A 22,632-nucleotide genomic window follows, 5' to 3' on the forward strand; every position below is an offset into this window, starting at 1 on the left:
AAACTAGACCAGCCACTCGGACTGCGGTGGGTTCGCCAGTTATGAGATTTCTAAAACTTTAACGCACTTATTTCATGCCATGGTGTTTTGTTAGCTGTGCAATGATAGCTGATTACTTACTAAGACGAAATTACTGACAGTTAAAGTTACAATTCAAAAATGAACAAGAACTAATGATTTTCAGCTTGTTTAAGTGGTTAAACGGCTTTTCCAGATCATCGTCAGTTTGTTATCAATAGTGAAAAGGTGGGTGGGTAATAAGAAAAATAAAACGAGTCATATATAATTTGCGCATATCTTTTCTTTAATATGAGCATTTTACAACAATATTGAAACGAAATCATCATTTTGAGATCTGCTGCCAACATACACTACGGGCGCTCAACAAATAAACATAAACCGCGCACACTAATCTATATAAACAAGTCGCATAAGTACATACAGGCTTCCCAATATACTCTATACACTAAAGCTATATCACCACTTTCCGCGCTACGCTCGCGGAACGTCCCGCGCGGCTCACGTCACGTCACGATCACGTCACGATCACGTCGCGGTCACGGCACTTTGATCAGTTCGTTTGTTCGTAGTCCGAGTGTCCTGACGCGCACTAATAGATCACTTCGTACACTGTGGCCTTCTTGTCGCCTGAGCCTGTCACTATGTATTTGTCGTCCGACGAGATGTCGCAGCTGAGCACCGATGATGATTCCTTTGACTGCAACAGACATCTACTTTTATATAATCATATAAAATATATTGCATATTTTAGATAATCTTAATTCATAAAACCGAGCGACCATACATGGAGGTTTCCCTAATCAATAATTGCTTCAAGCTGCGACTAAGACCGGCCATACACGGACAGCTTGAAGCAGTCAGGATGGACTGCAATCTTTCCTTTCATAGTCTTTATGCTTAAGTCCGCTCCAGCATTCACGACCGCTTCGAGTGGTCGTAAATTTTCAACTGCAACTGCAAATAACTTCGACTGCTCGAGCGGTCCGTGAATATCAACTGCTCGAGCTGTCCGTGTATGGACACTTGAAAGAAAACTATTTTGAACATTTTGGACTATTTCGATGCTATTGACTGAGTGTTTATGTTACAGTCAAGACTCTTATCCAGTCTAAAACCACCTTCTTTTAACTGAAAAAATAATCAGAACTAATTTTGACGAACAACCTTGGCCAAAACTCTTCGCTGGAATAAGTCATCATAAAATTCATGAATAGGTAATGCATCTAAGATTAGGTCGAATTTGGGCAAGAACGAATCCGGAGCACCCTGAGTGAGTAGGTAGTAGGTACACACCTGGAAGATGCTGGCGCCGTAAGGCGTGCGCCAGGCATTGAGTAGGTTGTCCTTGCCGGTGGACACGAACCACTTGCCGCACGACGCGAAGCGCAGCGACAGCACGCACGACTCGTGCAGGTGCAGCTGGTACTTGTCCGGTTTCACCGCGTGCAGCACTTCCACGTTGCTGTTCTCCATGCCCACCGCGAGCCATTCGCCTGAAGACAAAGAGTTCCTTTATTAGTTACCATAGAATGTATCTTATTTGTGATTGTCACGTCCTATATACGACTCTATTGGCCTGCTGCTCGGTCGGAGGTTGGTGCAAAACTGGAACTGAATGGGCATGTTGATCGCTAACCAAGTCAAGTGCTAGCCTAAGAACCTTGATCCTGTTCAGATTTTTAGAGTCGCTAGCAGGCCAAATCCATGATCAGTGTCACTTTTACCGTCTTTGCGAATGCAATAAACTGAGGGTCGATTTGGAAAAACCTGCATCAATCATTATTACATCGCAATTGTTGTGATTGACTGAAATTATGGTAATAATTGAAACTAGTGAGCGAGCGCTAACCAATCAGAGGTGATTGCGATCGTTACATTGTAGCTGTCATTCTACCGCAATCGAGAGGCTAATCTCTTCCCAGCATTAAGTAGGTACCAACAGAAGTTGATAGCGATTAAAATGATATCGTCGATCGACGCTTCCCAAGAGGCTGAGTATTTTTAGAAAACTTCCTCAAGAAACAAAAATAGGCATCTTTGGAAAAATAAAAATAAATGGAAATGTGCCTGACGTGGTCAAATGGTATTTAAAACAGGCAACGAAATGAGCTAATGAATAAAATAGATATAATGGATGGATTATGTATCAGAAATAAATTTTACATACCTAATATTTTATATACATATATACATATATATTTATCTAAAGATTCACACGCCATAGGAATGGCTATAGGTTGATAATTAAATGATTTATTCACATTCAACATTTTGAAATGGTACTTCGGAAGAATCATTCAACCGTGTAGAGGTCATAATTTACACATCCAGTTATGTTAACCACTAAAAAGCCCATTAGAACCATCGTAAAATTAGAGCCATAAAAATTAAAATTGTTAATTTCATGGTAGTTAGGCAAATCATTTTATAAGAAATCTTTTCGTTTAGTTAAAAATGCTAAGAACTATAATTAGGTATGTTAATTGATATCGTTTCGAATAACATTAGCCTTGAAACAAAATATCGACTCCCTTGACTTGTCTTTTCTAGAATATTAATTATGGGAATTAATACCTGTACCGTAAGAACCATAACTGTCCAACTTTTCGCTAGAGTTTTCACTACTCTTTGTGATAAATTGTTGTACTTTTAAATAAATAAATAGACTAATAAATTATTTCTTAGTATTTTACCTGATTAATATCCTATTCCATTTCCATTTTAGGTATAACTATGTACATTCACTTTTCATTAAAAAAATACGTTGTTATAAAATATCTATGTAAGTGTACCTATTGTCAGAAAACGGCAAGCCTTTTACACTGTGCTTTTACCTGTGGGACAATATCCTAAGGAGAATATCTGTGAACTGAAGTCGTGTTGTTGTAATTGTCTGCCTTCTCTTAAGTCCCAAGATCTGTAACAATATACGGAAAGGTTAATAGAGGGCCAATGAACACAACAGCTGGTCGAATTAGACATTAACGAGTCCAAAGAGCCTGAATATTGACAGAGTACTAGTCTAAAAAGATCTATACCCAATTGCAAGACATTCAAGCTAGGTCAGATTCTGTAATCCAGAGAACAATATTTACTCTTTTTTCGTTTTGAATAGTTTTTATACAAAAATCCGTGTCCATGCAAAAAATCATGTCGATCTGTTGCTCCGTTGCGACGTGACTGAAGGACAAACCGACAAACCAACAAACAAATACACTTTCGCATTTATATTATAATAAGTATGGGTAGTGATATTCTAGTTTTCCCACCACCATCACCAGAGCGTTGCCAGCCTTTCAGGAATTTGTTGGTCCACCCCTTGAATAACTCCATGTTGTACTTAATCTAATGGGAACACGGCCGAAGGCAGTTGATTCCACAGTTTTTCTTTGTTTAAGAGTGTACAATCTATCAATTTGTGTACATTACCTGACAGTGTTATCGAGCCCGCCGGTCCACAGCTTAGTGCCGTCCGCAGATATGTCGATACAAGAGGCACCATCCGTGTGGCCTTGGAACTGCCGCACCAGGGTCTGGTTGTGGAGGTCCCACACTGCGATGTTGCCGTCCGAACAACAGCTGAAGCATACCTGGAATGATAATATTGGCATTCAAATTGCCATCCACATAATCATCATTGGAACTACAGCCTTTTGTGGGCCTGGCTTGCTCCAGAAGATATCTCCCTTGATCTGTCATAATTCATATAAGCACTCGTTTCCGAAGGTTTTCGAGCTCTTATGATCTCGCATGGCATCGTCGTTAACTCATATAACCGTCGAAGTTAGGTCGAGCAATGCTTTAGCTTCGAATAGTAAAGTATAAGAAAAAAATAAGATTTTTTATGTAGGTATTTAAACAGAATTTAACAAGATATTAAGAATTTTGCAAAATCTGCCTATTGTTTCAACTGTTCAGAATTATTGAGATCAAATTGATGAGCATCAGACCTTTTAGTGTATAGTAAGCGACAGATCGAGATGGCAATCAGGGTATGAGGCGGGGGACACCCCGCAAACCCTCACGTCAGCGGATAAGCGCGGTGGCTGTGCGGGTGTGCGGGGCGTCCCTACCCCGTTTGCCATCTCGACCTGTCGCGTACTATACCTCGTCTCATAATTATTGGAGTTAGTATAATCTGTTTAGTTGTACGTTGAAACAGTGCTTTCATCTGATAGTAGATGTAACGGGTCATCGTATCCTTAAAAAAAGTTCCTTCTTTATTAATTACTAGATGATGTCCGCGACTTCGTTCGCGTGGATTTAGGTTTGTAAAAATCCCGTGGGAACTCTTTGATTTTCCAGGATAAAAAGTAGCCTATGTCCTTCCCCGGGATGTAAGCTATCTCTGTACCAAATTTCGTCAAAATCGGTTGAACGCATGCGCCGTGAAAAGTTAGCAGGCAGTCAGACAGACAGAGACACACTTTCGCATTTATAATATTAGTATGGATTGCTATCGCCGTTTACCTATTTGAGTGTTCTGCCCCCCAATTGTGTAAGAATAACCATTTCATGGCTATCGCAATCGTCAATACATTCTGCCCTTTGATTGGTTGATTCGCTTTTTACATTTTTTCACAGCCAATCAAAGGGCAGAATTCTTGACGATTGCGATAGCCATGAAATGGTTATTCTTACACAATTGGGGGGCTGAGTTAGAATTGAAGATTGGAACCATAGATTAATTACAATAATCACCTTAGAGTCAGGGCTGATGGCTAAGGCGTAGCAAGCTGGAGCAGAGGACGTCAGTTCAGCCTTGATTCGTGGCGTAGGCGACGCGAGGTCCCAGATGGAGAGGTTGGATGCCTCACCGCCCACGATCAGCGTGCGACCGTCCGGTAGCAGCTTAACTGATCTTATATAGTTGTCCCTTTGCTAGAAAATAAGACCGAGATCGTATAAAACTTTAAATAAAATAAATAAATAAAATAAAAACGTTTAAAACTTTACTCTGATAAAATTCAAATATTTACAGAACTTTAATTTATAATGGTGTTAAAATTGAGGTCTTATAAGCCAGAATGTTAGATCATGATTAGATAATTATCTGCGGAGTTGCGGACATAATATGCTAGATCCAACAACAATTATTTTAACAAACTTTTAATTTTCTATTTCTAGGATTTTTTTACCGTATCAAAAGAAATTTCGATTTCGAGGAGTTTTTTTGATAGTTCGAGGAATTGGCAACTTATTTTATAGTCTTACCATAAGTAGAAAAAGTAGACGCCAACAGATACCCAGCAATTCAGTCGGCTGGCGGGCGCCTTGCTGGGCTGGCTGATATCTCACACCTTGATGCAGCCCTTGCCATCAATGTTTACGTAGGTACTTGGTGGGCAAAGAGACTGAGATAGCTAGATGCGCTCTAACGCGCTAGAGCGAGAAGCAGTATCCAAGATGTAGCAAAAGTGGACGCCGACAACTACCCACTCACTAAGCAATCCAGCTGGCTGACAGACGCCTTGCTGGGCTGGCTGATGTCTCACACCTTGACACAGCCTTTGCCGTCGGTGTACACGTAGGCACTCAGCGGACGAGGAGAGAGAGACTGAGACAACTAGATGCGCACTCTAACGCGCTAGAGCGAGAAGCAGTATCTAAGATGTAGCACAAGTGGACGCCGACAGTTACCCACTCACCAAGCAATCCAGCTGGCTGACGGGCGCCTTGCTGGGCTGGCTGATGTCCCACACCTTGACGCAGCCCTTGCCGCCAGTGTACACGTATTTGGTGGGCGAGGAGACTGTGACGGCACAGACGACCTCGCCGTGGGCAAGCGCGGAGACCTGACGCGCGTGACGGGGGATGCCCGGCCCCATCAGCGCGTCAGGCGGAAACGGCACCGGCTGCATCTGCCCCTCCGCCGATACGTGGAATGAGTAGGCCCTGCAAACAACAGTTGTTTTGCTGTAGTTGCCCCTTCATTTTAAGGTTCTTTGGTGCATATGAACACAACGCCTAGGTTCTACAAGTGTAGAACCTAGGCGTCACACTAAGGCAAGTGCCTTAGTGTGACTTATCGCAGTTCTGCGCTTGTATGAAGCGAGTATACGTGGCGTTCATATCATAGGCACCCAAAGAATATCTACTTTAATGGTAGGTAATTCTGGTTCGATATGTTTCTCTAAATAAATTTAATGACAAGGAGTAGAGCAACTATAACAATTTCATAGAAAACACAATATATTAGTACCTAATATTATTAATGATTTTAATGATGAAAATGAACATTCAGTTTGCACTTGGTGATTACTAGGTTGATTTTGATGAAAGTTGAAGAAGTATTCGAGTTGACTGTATAATTTTGAAATACAAAAAGCACGGTTTTATAAGTACAGGTACAACTTTATAGCACCAGTTACAATTTCATAAATTCACAGATCATGGTGGTCGTCGCCAAACGATGCCATAGTTAGGTCTCTTGTAGGGACTTTTAAGGCTAGGTAGGTTATGATAAGTAGGTAAGATTTAAACTTACGGTTTGCCACCCGGTATCGGCGCAAGCGAAGCCGGTCCGATCGGCGGACGCAAAGGCTCATACGCCAACGCAGCTCTCGCCGAGTACCCCGCGAGCCCGTATGCATCATGGGCCCCGTTTCCCAGGTAAGGATACTGTAGTGCCGGCGGCTTCACTGCAGCCTTGAGAGGCGCCCCCGCCGATCCGACGCCGCTAGCACCGGACGTTGGCGTCACTGGCTTCGAGATTGGCGTGCTTGGCTTCTCATCCAACTTTTTTGCTGACGGCGTTGACGCGTTACTTGATGTACCTGACCTGAAACAAATGTTATCGCATTTGTATTTGGCGCCTTTTAAAATTGAAGTCGCGTTGCGAGGCAGCCATATTGAGTCGATTGTATAAATACGGGTGGTTGGTGGTTGTTAAACTAGTCTCGTTCCGACGCGAGACTCGATCGACTATTAAATGCTTTTTGTGTTTAGGTCGCCATTTTGATTGAGTGGTAGCAATAGCAATTGGGCCCTAAACAAGTTAAAATTGCAGTTAGGTTATAATAAAAGGTAAAACTTTCGATAAGCCTGCGCGCGTCGTAATTAATCTTGGACGATCTATAGGTTAGATCGTCCAAGTGATTAATCTTGGATCGTCCAAGTGATTAATATTTAACTTCGCTTCTGGTATGTTTAGGTAGGTATACAACCATAAGTCTAAGGTTTTTATCTGAACAATTGTCTTGTTTCCTATAGTGAGCTACTGTAAAAAGGTTTCAATGAGTGTCAGTCTTCGATTCGTAGGTCGAGTACAATTAAGTACCTATCTATCGCAAAGTTAGATATTAGAGACCCATTTCATTAATATTTCATAGACTAGGTATCTATACAATATTCCGGGACGAAAAGCTAGGATGTAAGCTAACTCTGTATCTACAAAAATTCCTTAAAATCTGTGGAACTTAATATGGGCCCTGAAAAGCTAGCAGACAGACAGACACCCTATTACCATATTAAGTAATATGGATTAGATTGTAGGATTCAGAAACAAAAGAATGTGATAGAAACTTCATAATTTAATTTTGGTGCAGCTTGAGCCTAATTATTCAGCCTTTAGCATTAAGTTTTCATGTTTTTGAAGTCAATATAATGCACGTAAAATAACCATCTAATATTCATTTTAAAGTCAAGTTATTTTAATTACATGCACAAATTTAAATGTATCTAGGTTACGCTCATATGCATTTGCTTTGCTAAAATAAGGTTAAAAGGGCTTATGTTTCTATATTATATTCTTAACTTAAATGGTAATAATGAATTAATGATGTATTCAGGTCGCAATTTATGCTATGCGTAGTTGGTATGTTGAATCGAGTTAATTTTTTCATTCATACCTTTCAGATAATTATTATAGGAATATACAACATTTTTCTACCTTAATTATTATTGACGCATTATAAGTAAGTCACTTACTTATGTGGGTATAGGCCTACTTTATAAAACATCGTAATACAGATACCTATTATGAATCCCGCGACTTCGTCTGTGTACTAAAGAACGTCTAACGTTACGGACTTAATTGCATTTTTAAACAATTAAATATCATTTGCATCATGAGGAAACCTGCATGCCTGAGAGTTCTCCAAAATGTTCTCAAAGGTGTGTGAAGGTTGCCAATCCGCACTTGGCCAGAACGTGGCGGACTATGGCCTAAACCCTTCTAATTCTGAGAGTGCTCGGGCTCACTAGTGGACTAGTGATGGTTTGTTGATGATGATGAGATGTAAACTCAGAATGCGTTGAAAATGTAAAAAAGACAACGAACAAAATTATTTTAGGTCACGATCAAGACAGTTGAAAGAAACTTACGAACTTACTAAGCTCTCGAAAAATGTTATCATTGAAGCAGTTTAGTAACAATTGAGCATCTAACAAACTTCTAGACGTCTAACACTCGTATCAGGAAAAGCGATAACGAAAATAACCTTCACAATTTGGTTAGGCAACGCAACAAATGAGCTACTTTTGTTGGATTAGTTCATTAAACTGTTTGTATAAGCCACAGTAATTGGGGTAGACTCGAGTGGCTCCCACGAGGTTAGACGCTGGTAAGCGTAACCATAAGTTTGCGTGAAGATTATCATCGGTTATCCATCAAGCCGTGTCTAATCTCATTGTCGTAACAGGACTAATGCTGGTAATTGATTCAGAGAACTAGATTAATTTTCGGCTACGATCGTTGACCTTCCAGCAAATGTAACGGATAGTTTACAAAGTAAGGCTTCCCTTAAATGGATGGAGCGATTATCGTGAATTTATCGCGTACAACATCGTACTGTGAGTCGCGAGTGGCCTCAATACATGTTATACAGATTATCTGCTACCTACCCTTCAAATGTTACGTGGCGTTTTTGCAACTATGTATTTTTAAATAAGTAACTAAATTTTTTTTGAGCATCTATGAGTCATTTTGTTAGTAGAGCAAGTACAATTTGATATTTATAGCTAACTAGCTAATGCCCGTTACTTGCATCCGCGTGGATTTAGGTTTTTAAAATCTCTTGGAAACTCTATAGTTATTAGTAGGTAGTCTATGTCACTCTCGAATTCTTCTTTAACTATAGGTACCCATGTAAAAATCACGCCGATCCATTGCTGTCTTGCAGCGTGATTGAAGGACAAACCAACCAACACAATGAACACACTTTCGCATTTATAATACCTATATGGGTAGTGATGTTATAAACTTAGGGGAAAAAATCATTATTAAGGTTATCTGGGGTAAAATTAGTGATAGAAGCTAATGTTACCTAGGGCTGTGTGGTGGGTGTTCTTTCTTAGGCTGTAATTTGTCCAGACCGTTTTCACGCGGCGAAGGCGCTCCATTATGGGGTGATGTCGGCTCTTCGCTCGCGTCATCTACCACTAACTCCTGGAAAAGTTAACAATTTAGATATTAGTAAGACCCTGCGAAGGTGTTATTATTGCTTTACATATACGTAGGTATTAATTGAAACATTTATCTGAAAAATAAATTAAGAGCATTTATAATGCTTGCTCATAATGAACTGAACTCGGAAATGTGATTATAATTAAGTATGATCGGAAGATCAAAGAAGTCCAAGAAAAATCTGTAGCGGTCCTAAGTTTTTCTTGCAGTAAGTTACTCAATGGATTAAGATTCAAGACTCAAGGTTACTCAAGAATCTAGGTACTTTTAGTAGGTAGGTACCTAGGTACCTTAACATAGACTTATTACAATTTTCGTAGGGATCTCTAATTTATTCAAAAATAAAATATAGCCTTATGTTACTCAGGAATAATGTCGCTTTCTATTAGTGAAAGAATTTTCAAAATTGGTTCTGCAATTCTAGAGACTAGAGATTACTTCGTACAAACAAACTTTTACTTTGCCTCTTTATAATTGCAGCAAGTTAAACTTACATGACCCATATCCTTTTCTTCTTTTTTAAGTTTCTTATGGTCTGGTTCCGCTGGACTTCTTGTCCGATACTTTTCTCTCTCACCCGGGGATATTGAATTTCTCTGCAACAAGAAACATTCACAATTCAAAATAAACTATAACACGTTTCATTTAATATGCATGCGGTATACGGCTTGTTGGTTTAGCAAATAAGAGTCGGTAAACATAATCAAAACGTTTACAGGCTTACGTAGTACCTACACTGGTATAGCAATCAATCGATCATTGTTCGCAAATAAATCGACGCGCAGCGATGCGAGCGCTACAGTCAATATCAATATCAAAACACGCTGAGGCAGAACAAACTGACCGCATGATTAGCTCCGGGAGTGGTCATCGCCCCCCTGGCTCGGCCACGAGGGGAAGGGCGGACGCTACATTCGAATGAGCGCGCAAATACGAACTAATGAAATAATCATATACGTGTCGAACGATCGCCGCGCTTACTGATTCCGCCCGTGTTGACACTGCGATACGAAATATATTCGCGAATGTGTACAGCACACTCCAACTTCTCAGAATGGTTTTTGCTTCAATTATTCGGATTATCAATATTAAGTTAGAGCTCATGGCAATTTGTATAGCCGTACAAAATAATGTTTGTGTAACAGCGTGAGTGGAATACTCTTGCAATTTTTAGGGTTCCGTACCACGAAAGGAAAAAGGCACCCTTATGTGGAGTTGGAGGCACGTGTGGAGATATTAAGTTGAAATTAATATAAAATTCAAGTCTACACTACACTCTCTCGGAGCTGTAAAAATCAAGCTTCTCAAAAAAGTGAACGCATTCGAATGCCACATACTTTTACACTCTCAAGTAAATTAGAATATAGGGTTGACCTAGAGTCATGAAAGGCAAGAAGCCAGGTCTCACAAAGAAATTTGAAAATAATTAATTTGTAGTTATAATACCTATCACAATTTTTTTTTGATAACATAGGTACAGATTGAGATACTCGTAATTAAAACAACAAAATAATAATTAGGTACCACGTATACTTCCAAGGTACGGAACACTCACGCGAGTCCGACACGCACTTGGCAGGTCTTTTTAAATACGTGTTAATTTGCCCACTTAAAAGCGGTTCAATTCTGTATCATACCTACGCTCTACAAATCTACATGGAAGTAGGTTAATGTTAATTCCGTCATACAATTCACCCCTAACACCATGGTCCAGCTAAGTCGCTTATGTCGTAACTGATCTCGAATGAGAAATGGCTCGGGGTTAATCCGAATTTCTCGGAGCAGCTTATAGAAGGCCAGGCTCGGTTCAGCCCCGAGGGGCCTAGCGGGCCTAATTTTACGAGGCACTAAGTTAGAGGCTAGTGGCAAGCTGTTAATTTGCTCGGCAGCCGTCAACCTGTCGCCGCCCGCTGTGACTTACAGCCCGCCCTCTCGCACACAGACAATATCATTTTATGTTCAGATTCAAGTTTATTTGCGGCCATGCCTCAGTAATGGGTACGAATCACGTCACGAATCGAGCCCGTTTTATAGCAGCTTAAACAATTTCAGTCGAGGCATTTCATTACTACACAAGAAACCCCTTTTACGATAGCGAAGTAAATACTTTGTTATTTGATAAGATAGAGGCACGTAGAGGAGGTATATAAAGAAAATATTGTTCCTGACTTCAATGAAACAGAGAGAACGTACATTCACGGTTGGCGTTTATTAGTGTGAATCCGAACCGAAGCCCTAATTTTACGAGCACCCGAACTCCACAGCATTGGATATCGAATTTCAAGTAGTGCTATTTCGAGAGACCCAACGGTGCGCGCCGTAAAGTGACGCGTCGGATTCGATTCAACGTATTTTATGTTGCCCCTTCGAGTCGTTCGTTCGCTTGGGTACCTATATGTTTTGTGGCTAGGTCGTTATTTTAATATGCGCCATTGCTACATAAATGTATATTACTTACGGCCATTTTACCGATAACAACTGATCCTTGTTTGTATTTAGGTATAGATTGGTTTACCTGTTATGAATACCTATTAAAGTTTGAACTAAGCTCGATACCTAGTTAGGATTATATTCACATATTGTTTTCCAAGAGCTATCTATACTTGTGTAGTATATCTCAAACTGGATATTAATATGAATGTAGCATAATATTTACTTTAATAATACGGCAAGGAGATCAAAGCTTTAATATCCAAATAAGTACACCGTCTGTATTGTAATATGTACGTGAAAACCTTTTTCATTTTCGTCAGTAAAGCGGATAGAGCTAATCTGTACTTTATCCTATTACGAGGGTCGACCTCAAGAAAAAGGCAATCGAGCCGGGTACGATGGCTGGGAGTTTGGAAGGCGGGGGCGAGGATGATACTGCGGCGCTAAACAAGGCTCTACAGGCTTCGACAACACGACTTATCGGCTACTGTTCTGTTCACGTCGGAGGTCGCGGCCTCGTCGCCTCGCGTCTCTGTACACATGTGGGGGCGAGCGGCGAGAGGCGAGGTGTGAGGCTGTGACGTAACGTATAAAGTGGCAACACACAGGCGCGCTGTTAACGCCGCCCGGGCTTATTGTCTGCGGTCACGCGACGAGCCGTTTAGCCGCGCACGCCGCGCCGCCGCCCGGTTAACCGGAAGGGGGGGCGGTTAACCGGACGCTCGGGGGCGGAAGCGGGGGAAATAGATAAATAGACCGCCCACCGCTCGGAAATGTACGGATTGAGTTCGGACTATATTTCAGGAATAATAGTTTTGAAAAGTTACGTGATTTACACGACACGCTTTCTACTTTTATCGCGGCCTCCGAATCCATACTGTTCGGTTTTATGTGGCCGTCATAGAAACTTTTATCGTGTCCTATTAACTTTGATGTTTTTGTGGATAGATATAGCGTGTGGTATGAACTACTTACTGCAATTCAGTTCTAACCGGTCTCAAACGAAACTTCGTACATAATTCATATTCACTCACAATACAATATTCTCATACAATGGTACATAATGCTTTCATTAACCAGCCACCTGCGGCTTGCCAAGTAATTATTTGTAAAGTAGTGCCGAGTGAGTCGGAAGCGTGATTCACAAAAACATAAAAACAAAAAATTAATCACTAGCATCGCGTTAACCGTAGGGCGCAGCGAGACTTTAAAATTAACTTTACCGGTTCATTCGTATACATAAATAATGAAGGAATTCCTGAATACACATTAAACTCCTATAAAGAATACATTAGCATAAATTTATGGTACCGAGTCGGCATTTCGAACGTGTTTTTACGTGACTCGTAAAGTTTATAGTCGCGAGTGGTGGATTGCGTTTACTGCGCTCCTATCGGTTTACGGCCGACCCCAAATAACCAAATTGCCTGATGCTCGTTGTCGAACTGACGTGTTTCGCGACCGCCGCACGCCACCCGAGCACAGCGAGCGTGCTTCGCTTGCCATCCGCCACTACTCGAGCGAGCTTCACTTGCCACTCGCTACCACAGCGCAGCGAATGCACCGCTTGGAAAACATTCACATTGCACAGCATAGCCGAGTCATAGATAGCTAGGTCGTCTCTTGAACTATAAGTGGTAAGCGACAAGTACGCGCTCATTACGTCCACTCGACGTACTCTATAAGCGTGCTTTGTACTCGCTGATTGCTTCGACTCATACCGACGACGACGCGACGCGGCGAATGCACCGCTTGGAAAACATTCACATTGCACAGCATATCCGAGCCATAGATAGCTAGGTCGTCTCTTGAACTATAAGTGGTAAGCGACAAGTGCGCGCCCATTACGTCCACTCGACGTACTCTATAAGCGGGCTTTGTACTCGCTGATTGCTCCGACTCATACCGACGACGCGGCGAATGCACCGCTTGGAAAACATTCACATTGCACAGCATAGCCGAGCCATAGATAGCTATGTCGTCTCTTGCACTATAAGCGGTAAGCGACAAGTGCGCGCCCATTAAGTCCGCTCGACGTACTCTACGAGCGCGCTTTGTACTCGCTGATTGCTCCGACTCATACCGACGACGCGGCGAATGCACCGCTTGGAAACTTGCCCAATAAAACTATATGCTCATTGCGCTGTACTGTTTGTTTAGTAACATAAAATTATTTCGGATTTATTAGGTACTATTTCACAGTTTGCTTTAGGTACATATCTACCTACTAGTTGTTCAAAGCTGTGCTCTATTTTGGGAACAAATAAACACTGTATTGTGTATTATATTATTATCTAGCATCTTCTACATTTATAAAAAAGTCCTGACTCACTGACTGAGCCATGAACGCCCAACCCAAACCCTTGGAGGTCCAAGGGTTTGGTTTCTAGGTAGAAATTTGCTAAAATTTTGCATAAAGGTTCCCTTTATAATATATTTAGACAAGGAATAAGGTCGTATTTTTCGAAATTCCTACGGGATAGAGAGGTATTAGCTAGTTAAATAAATAAAAAATTAAACGTATCGTTGTTTTCATCGTTTTGCAAAAGAATAAGGGTTCTTTAAGGCATTGTAGAAAAGGGGTCGAGCGAAGTAGATAAAGTGGCTTCGAGGAGTGGCAAAAAGGAGCCATCAAAACTACATTTTGAAAACAACTTCAACTCTACGACTCTTCAGTCTTGGTTTATTCGAGAGAATAATCCCTACAAGCAGGCTTCGTTAAATACTTAATAACAAACGTAAGGTTCAGGTATGTGGTACAAAATAAATTCGGTGGAAGCCGTCGATAAGTAATCTCGCTCTACCCTTACACCATTTCAGAAGTAATTAGCACAATTAACAGGGGGCCGGGGGTCGGGGGCGCAGGGAGCGATCGCTTTCACGCACGCAAACAAACGTCACGTGGCAAGCAGCGCCTTAATTAAAACGATAATTGAGTTGACTTGCGAAACTCATCCGCCATTTCGAAATTCCGAGAGAAAATTCAGCTCCCCAGTCCCCTCGAAACTACGAAGCCCTTAAGTGTCGACGACTTTAATTTTGTGTTAGCGTCTACTTTGCGGTCGCGAGGCAAATTTTAATACGGTGTAGGTACACGGTTCTACTTTGTTAAAATTACTTAAATAAATTACGCCGAATCGAGTTACGTCGAGCTAACTCGTCTGGAAAATTGGCACTAAAGGACTAAATCGTCTAAATATGGCAAAATAACTTTCGTTTTGCTGAAGGTAAATAGGCTACCTACTTCGTTGAAATAGACGCTACAATTAAGTGAAAATGAAATGAAATTTTATGAAATGAAAACAGCAAAAGATAAACAATTTCAAAACTAACAAAATGATTGTTTAAATTTTCAACTTTCCATAAAAGAAATATTAAACTAATCGTATAAATAGGTACCTACCTAATGCAATAACGGTTCTTAAAAACTTCAATCTAAAACTATAAACAGAGTCAAGGCGGTCGAACGTAAAAAAAAAAAAAAAACAAAAGTTGATTTTAGTTTAAAAGGAGAGCTAGAGACTACACTTTTTTGTATAAAATCTAATAATCCGTCAGCGTATTGGGGTGAGATGTGTTGACAAATGCCGGCTCATTTACCCGTGATCCCGTGAAGGGAGGGCGCGTCGGCCCTCTGAGGTTTCTTCGTCTGCAATATGTGCTCGACACTCCCGCTACGACTTAATACCGGGGATAAACAATTCGTTCCACCTCACAACGATTCGCCTCCACGAAGTAATAGATCGAAAAATTAATTAGTCAGGGTGAACGACCGTTTAAAATACGTAACATTACGAGATATGAGCAACCGTATTTCACATTCGATTTAGCACGTTTTTCGACTTGTTATCTAAATGTTAATTTTATCAAAAGTAATTTGGAAATTTTTTTCATGGATGTTTTCCTGATACTAAATATAATTACCTACCTACCTATTTAATTATTTTGTTTTTACGAGGTTTGTTTATACGAAGATTCAATTAGTTTAATGAATATTATAATCTAACCGCAACTTCATGTACGTCATGGAACAGGAAAGGAATCCGATATTAGTGGGAAGCAGAACTTTGCAATGCTTCATTAAAATATTTTGATAGTAATAATTAATAATATCTTAATTACAAACGGGCGCTGAAGTACCTACCAACAATGTGTAAAACTGAACGCAGAGGGCACAAGAGGTCAAGCTCGAGCGGCGCGGTGATCGTTATAAGGACGCGTGTGCCGCTCTGTTATTTAAATGAGGGCTCCCTCGCTAGTCGCTACCCGTCAATAAAACATTAAACACGTAACAAGTTTATGCGCAGCGACAACCCTAGCGGATTCCGCCACTTCGTTAATCCGGGGCGGGGGCAGCCCTAAATTAGGGTCGAGACAAGCCTTAATCCCCCGCTCGGCGCGACGGGGGATTTATATTGTTATTGCTCCGCGTCCGGAATTATACGAGGGTTGAGGGACTAATGAAAGGGGAAATTTAATTCCTAATGATTCTCGTCTTAGCCCGTAACGAGGAAACTCGAAAAAGGGCTGTGCAACTCGCACACTTTTTATGACAAATCACAAAACCGGAGATTGTTCCAACTTTCGTGTTTGTTTCAACCTTCAATTCGGTCTAGTTTACAGTCCGTATTCATTAGCTTTCGTTCGGCGTTTCGTGTCGATCGGCTAAAAAGTTAAGCCTGGAATTGGATTACAAATTTATTCATGAAACATTTTCAATGCTCGAACACGGCGGCGAGCAGCGAAGCATATGTAAATGTGTGATAAGCACAAAGGGAAGTACGCGGCGTGCATAGGAGGCGAGCGGTGCGAGCGTGTTCGAGGTACGAGCGAGTCGTGTCAGCAGCGTGCGGACACGCCGCGCCGCCGCCGCACACCGCACGCCGCCGCGCCGCACGCTCGCCGCATTGTTAAACACGCCGCTGTCGACCGCAGCACTGCACACTCGCATACTCTGTACCTACGCCTCCGCCTTTATCGCCTTTGTCCTAGCGAGAATGAGAACTAATATCATCCAACGCTGAAGTGCGATGGGGCTTTACCGCAAACAGAAACACATGCTCTTATTATGTAGATACCTAGACTTGAGAATGGACATATTGTTTTTACAATACATACATATTATGTACAAGATATACCTTCTACATTAATAATTAAATAGATAAATATAATGTGTAAAGCAGTAGCAAGTAGCAGCAAGCTACATTAAAATGAATATATGCTTTATTTTAGTTGTCCCGATTATAAAGAACGCCTGTGTATAAAAGGAGACTGACTGATTGATATGGACGTACAGACTACCCGCTGGGTCTTGAGATTTTGCATGCAAGTTTTCTTTAAAACTTACCTAGACTTCTATTAAAAAAAGGTTCTCAGAAATTGCACCCGAATGACCTAGGACGGTTTAGCTAGTCTGACATAAATTTCTCATAAATCTAATTTAAGTTATACTTACGTTTCTTTACTAGTTTCAAAAATTTACAAACTGGGCAGTCGCAATTATGACCAGCAAACAAATACATAGCTAGGTCGCGCAACAGTGCATAAACTGCAAGCACGGGAGCGGCCGCCCTTCCGCCCATTACGCTGGCAACTAATTGAGATAAATTATGAAGACGTGAGCCGAGCGCAGCCATCGCGCCCGCCTAACTGCTAATTACTTGCAGCGATTTCAATTATCTGTCTCCGTCGTGTTTATTTGTGGGTTGAATACGGGTTATTGCGAGTCTGTAATGGAGAATTGTATGGCCGGGGGGTTATTTATACGAGGACCTTCGAAAGCCTATTGACGTAAATTGACGGGAATTCAAGCAGCCGCTCCGACCAGTTGAAGTATACCTATTAGGCGCCGCGATGGTGACTTCCACACGTCTTTTGATATTTGAAACCCGAATCCTGCAGACTTAGAGATTTGATAATTTGGAAAGTGGTTTTTTTTTATTATTTGACTCCGTCGTGTTTATTTGTGGATTGAGTACGTACCTACGGGTGATTGCGAGTTCGTAATGGAGAATTGTATGGCCAGGGGGCTATTTATACGAGGGCCTTCGAAAGCCTATTGAAGTAAATTGACGGGAATCTAGCAGTCTCTTCAACCAGTTTGACATAACTTCAAACGTTAGGCAAGTCTATGGTATGAACCCTAGAATAGTAGAGGGGGATTCCAACATCAATGGTATGAACTATGAAGTATGAACTTTAAACACTTGTTTTGATATCAGAAATAAGATAGAGGGGTTCGAATTTTGTCTAAAAGTTAGTCAGTTAGGTACCTATCTATATCCATAAAAAATTGTAAGTAGGTATTTTAGGCTTTCGGTTAAAAATGAAGGAATACGTGTTTCAGGATTTTCCGAAATTCCATCCCAATAAGAGATGAAAGTCCCGTCATTTTTCAAGCTCTCATTTTTAAATATCTATGTACCTACCCTTGTAGCCACAAGGGTCTTTTAAACCTAATTCCACGTGGACGACGTTGCGGGATAGTGGAGGGCTATGTATCGTTATGCATTGTGGCGTGTGTGCATCTGGTAGGACCTCACACGGAGCTATCGACATACGTCGTGCACTATAGTGTACAGGCCACAACCGCAAGTCCGCAACACGGAGTACAGAGATCGTCTACGCTCGGTACGCTCATTACACTTGCGGTCGGCTGCTATCTACACTACACTGCTCCGGACAGGTCTTTATAGGGCAATATTTTTGAACATTCTCAAGTTACATTTCAATTTAATTTTACGAACGTATCTAGCTACTATCTATGTATTTTTATTTTAATGTAACCTTTCTGCAAACCATTTTTACACATCGTAGGTAGGTATAGGTAGGTAGATACATTGAAGACAAAAATGGCACTGCCCAAAAATTGGCAATTGTGAACTACAACTAGTATAGTGTACCTACCTAAATACCTAATCTACCTAGGTAGTAGAAAATACACATCTATATCATGGTAACTTTTATCTTACCTACCTGTGATGAAAATATTGTCACTTTATACCTACTTTCTGATTGATTTATTTTTAAAACGCCTCCGCTCCGCTCTAGTGGAAACACACCCTAAGGCAAAGTCATACCTACCTAGGTACTTAGGTATGTTCGGATTCAATACATATACCTAACTAAAGGTATATCTAACTGTCAATATGGTAATCTGAGTAAGGTAGATCATTTTTGCCTAAAAAAAAATCATATCGTGGTTCAAAACAATAATTCACATAGATAGGTAACTCGCCTACACACCCCCTAGGTACGTACCCCCACTGTATGTAGGTTACATACTCGTAAACCAAAACAAAATTTATCCACCAGTGTTCTGCAACACGGCTTGCACTTTCAATTTATATCAATGAAAGCAATATAGGTGGATATTGAATGTTCCAGTATGCACTGTAAACCTACCTACCTACCTACCTACCTATTTTAACTGTGGGTATCTAGTAGAGATGGACTACATTTAAATCATTTTTACTTCATGAAATTATTACTTTTTCACAGTGATTTCATATGTGGTTTTTCACGGAGCATGATATTTTAATTTTCGGAATTACAATCGTTTGCTACATTAATTTAACTGGGAATTATGATCAACATCAATAGCTCTGATATTTCACAGGTGATTTGCATAAAAAGTCATTTTGCACTTATTAATTTAACTTGTACTTACTTAGATCTTTTTCTAACACGTAGCGATCCGAGTGTTCTCGCTCACATACTTTTTAGCCTCCCAGCTCAGGTCGATAATCCTACGTGCACAGAGTTTAAAAAATGAAGCAGAATTTAAAATGTAATAATTTTCAAACTTTGTGAGATTTGATTCGTGATTTTTCACAGGCTACTTTAAGTAAGGTAGCAAGTGCTACTGTGATTTTTCACATGCTACCATTAAAATAATCCATCTCTGGTATCTAGGTAGGTGCGAGGTGTCAGAACACGGGTTCCGGCGGCATTCGCGAAACAATGAATTGATAAGCCATGATTGCATTCACAAATGGGATTTTAGCGTGAAAGGTCAGCTGGAGCGCGCTTCCAATTACACGTGTTCCATTTATTCGGAATTGCATTGATTTTCCTTTTTTAATGCGTTCAAGCGATTAAAATTTTCGTAATACCGAACTTCGGAATGAAATATTATGTATGTATTTGTAAAATACATCCAACCTATCTGTATTTTTGCTCGAGTGTAATATCTGAAAATTAGTGAGGGACTGGAACTTTCAAAAATCCTGAAACAAGTATCTACTTACCTACTTCTTCATTTTTATCGAAAGCCAAAATATCAATTTTCATAGATACCTACCTACCTATGACTTGAAAAATGACAGACGTTCATACTTAAATTTGCTATTCAACCCTCGTAGGGTGGCATTTACAAAAATCCTTTCTTGAGTGATTTGATTAGTAATCACTTTAGCTACGTTATAAAAGGAACATTTCAAGCTTTTAACCCCAGCGCGCTGCGCGTTGATAGATCAGTCAATAAAGGCAGTCAGTCAGGACATTTTTTTTTAATATTATAGCTTACTATTATTTGGACGAGAGCTTTTTGTAAGCTAAAAGATTCTGCAATCTTCTTCTTCTAAATATATAAAGAAAGGAAAAAGTGACTGACTGACTGACAGCTGATCTATAAACGCACAGCTCAAACTACTGGACAGATCGGGCTGAAATTGGCATGCAGTAGCTATTATAACGTAGGCATCCGCTAAGAAAGGACTTTTGATAATTCAACCCGTAAGGGGATGAAATAAGGGTTTGAAATTTGTGTAGTCCACAGTAGTTGACAAGTCGCGAGCATAAGCTAGTACAATAATATAATCATATTCCTCTTGGTTCAGATAATATCATATGGAATAATCATCCCTTCCTAATAAAATATTTATATAAAGCGATATTTATCCGAGTGTAAGTAACGAGGATACACGGGAATGCAATATTCAATTTTGTCACGTAAGTGCAGGCAGGTACCTATTGTTATAAGAGCGGGCGGTGGTGGGTGCCTTTAGGGTTACCAAATCTGTGACATTTTTGGGGTAGTCTCTTAAACTTTGATTCGGTAGGTACGTCGCGGTACCTACTATCGGTTTATGATAAACACACATAGGTATATCTAATTGTTTAAAATGTCCTTAAAAATTTAATTGCCATTGATTGGGTTGGGATACACGCTCTGTAGATCTCAGCCTCACACCCTACTGCTTTACTTCCACCTAGACGCAATTCTCCTTCTACTTTAGGTATAGATTTCGATACCTACACAAGCGATTCCTTTTTTTTAATATGGGCTGTAATGTAATTTATTAGAATCTTTACTTGGTGACCTACCTTAGATAAAACTTATATAGATAGGTAAGTAAGGTACCTACAGCCTTTAATTTGGCATAGCACCAGGCAAAGTAAAAAAATACCTATCTATTAGGACCTACAATAGCTGCCAAGAAATATTGTACATCGACCTTTAGAATGAGAACGAAACTGCTATCTTTTTCTAAAGGGTCGATGTACAATATTTTCTGCCGCGTAGTGTACCTACTTTCTTTATTTCTAACTAACAAACCAACGCGGCTTCGCCCGGATAGCTTATCACAATTTTCGTATGAATCTCTTATTAATAAAAAAAAAATATGGCCTTTGTCACTCGATAATAATGTAGCTTTATTTATAAGAGTTTATTCGTTACAAAAATACAAATCTTTCCTCTTTATAATATTCGTGTAGACAAAAGAACTTTCGAGGAGTAGAAAATATTTAAAAAAATCATCCTTAATAGGTAGATAATATCAAATATGGCTACCCTACATCCATCGGGCTTGCATAAATCGATGCGATACGCCGGATCAGAACAAAGCCGCAGACGAGCAATACCTCTACCGCCTGCCGCTCTACCTCTACCCGCTCTGCAGGTATTGCAATACTCGAACTCTCTTTGAAACCTCTTGAATTTCCAATAAAACAAATGCGGCCCCATCGCGAATAATACGCCGTTTGCTAAACAAAAGTTGTGCTAAGGTATGCCCATATTGTGTTCTATTTCTATTTGTTATTTGTGTTAGTGGAGGCATTACCTGCCTAAGAATATACATACAAACATATTTTACATACCTACATTTATAAATATGTAGGTACACCTACCTCATAGGTAGGTGAAACTGCTTGACTGACATAATATTACCTAGCTAGGTAGGTATATATCAACTTACAGCTCAAGTTTTTTTTTAAATGTGTTTCTTCCTTTTTTCCTACGATATACTTACATGGATATACGTCGGAGACTGTTCTAGGTCGGTACTCAGATTGTGTTTTTTTCACAGCTCAAGTCGCTGGGACTAAAATTTTGAAATTTTGGATATAGGTTTTCTATCTAAAGTAACATATTATAAGCCTCCGCGGTTAAAAGGTTTTCAGAAATTCCACTTGAGCAAAACCAGGGCGGATCAGCTAGTACTTAAGTAACACGTGCAGACTAGGTATGTTCACCTACCTATCCTATTTCGGTATATTGTACCTATTTTACTAAGTACCTATGTACTTAGTAAAATATGTACTTAGCTATATATAGCTTGGAAATCAAATGGACCGATTTTGAAAATTCTATATCTGCAGATTGACCAGATAACCACCTAGCTAACGATCGCTAATTAAATAGAAACTATGTATAAACAACCTACAAAATTCCTAAACAGATTTTATCACATTGAAGGTAACTGTATCTTAAATTAGTTATAAGTTCTATCACTGACACAGATTCCCGTATCACTATATTGTATCTT

At 40.2% G+C, this 22,632-nt stretch overlaps 1 protein-coding gene across 2 annotated transcripts in view; it reads right to left on the minus strand.

Moving 5' to 3' along the window:
- Positions 1-281: 281 nt before the first annotated feature.
- Positions 282-22,632, minus strand: part of LOC117990119 (protein groucho-like) — a 107,503-nt gene continuing 85,152 nt past the window's right edge. For both annotated transcript variants that reach the window (XM_034977570.2, XM_034977569.2), the window contains exons 8-16: positions 9,922-10,023; positions 9,288-9,409; positions 6,509-6,802; positions 5,670-5,916; positions 4,723-4,902; positions 3,451-3,611; positions 2,856-2,938; positions 1,315-1,514; positions 282-718 (exon numbers count right to left, since the gene is read on the minus strand). In XM_034977570.2, the coding sequence (XP_034833461.1) occupies positions 611-718; positions 1,315-1,514; positions 2,856-2,938; positions 3,451-3,611; positions 4,723-4,902; positions 5,670-5,916; positions 6,509-6,802; positions 9,288-9,409; positions 9,922-10,023 (1,497 nt within the window). In that variant the 3' untranslated portion in view covers positions 282-610. The remainder of the gene's footprint in view (positions 719-1,314; positions 1,515-2,855; positions 2,939-3,450; positions 3,612-4,722; positions 4,903-5,669; positions 5,917-6,508; positions 6,803-9,287; positions 9,410-9,921; positions 10,024-22,632) is intronic.

This window comes from Maniola hyperantus, chromosome 17 (assembly GCF_902806685.2).
Source record: "Maniola hyperantus chromosome 17, iAphHyp1.2, whole genome shotgun sequence".
Lineage (NCBI taxonomy): Eukaryota > Metazoa > Arthropoda > Insecta > Lepidoptera > Nymphalidae > Maniola > Maniola hyperantus.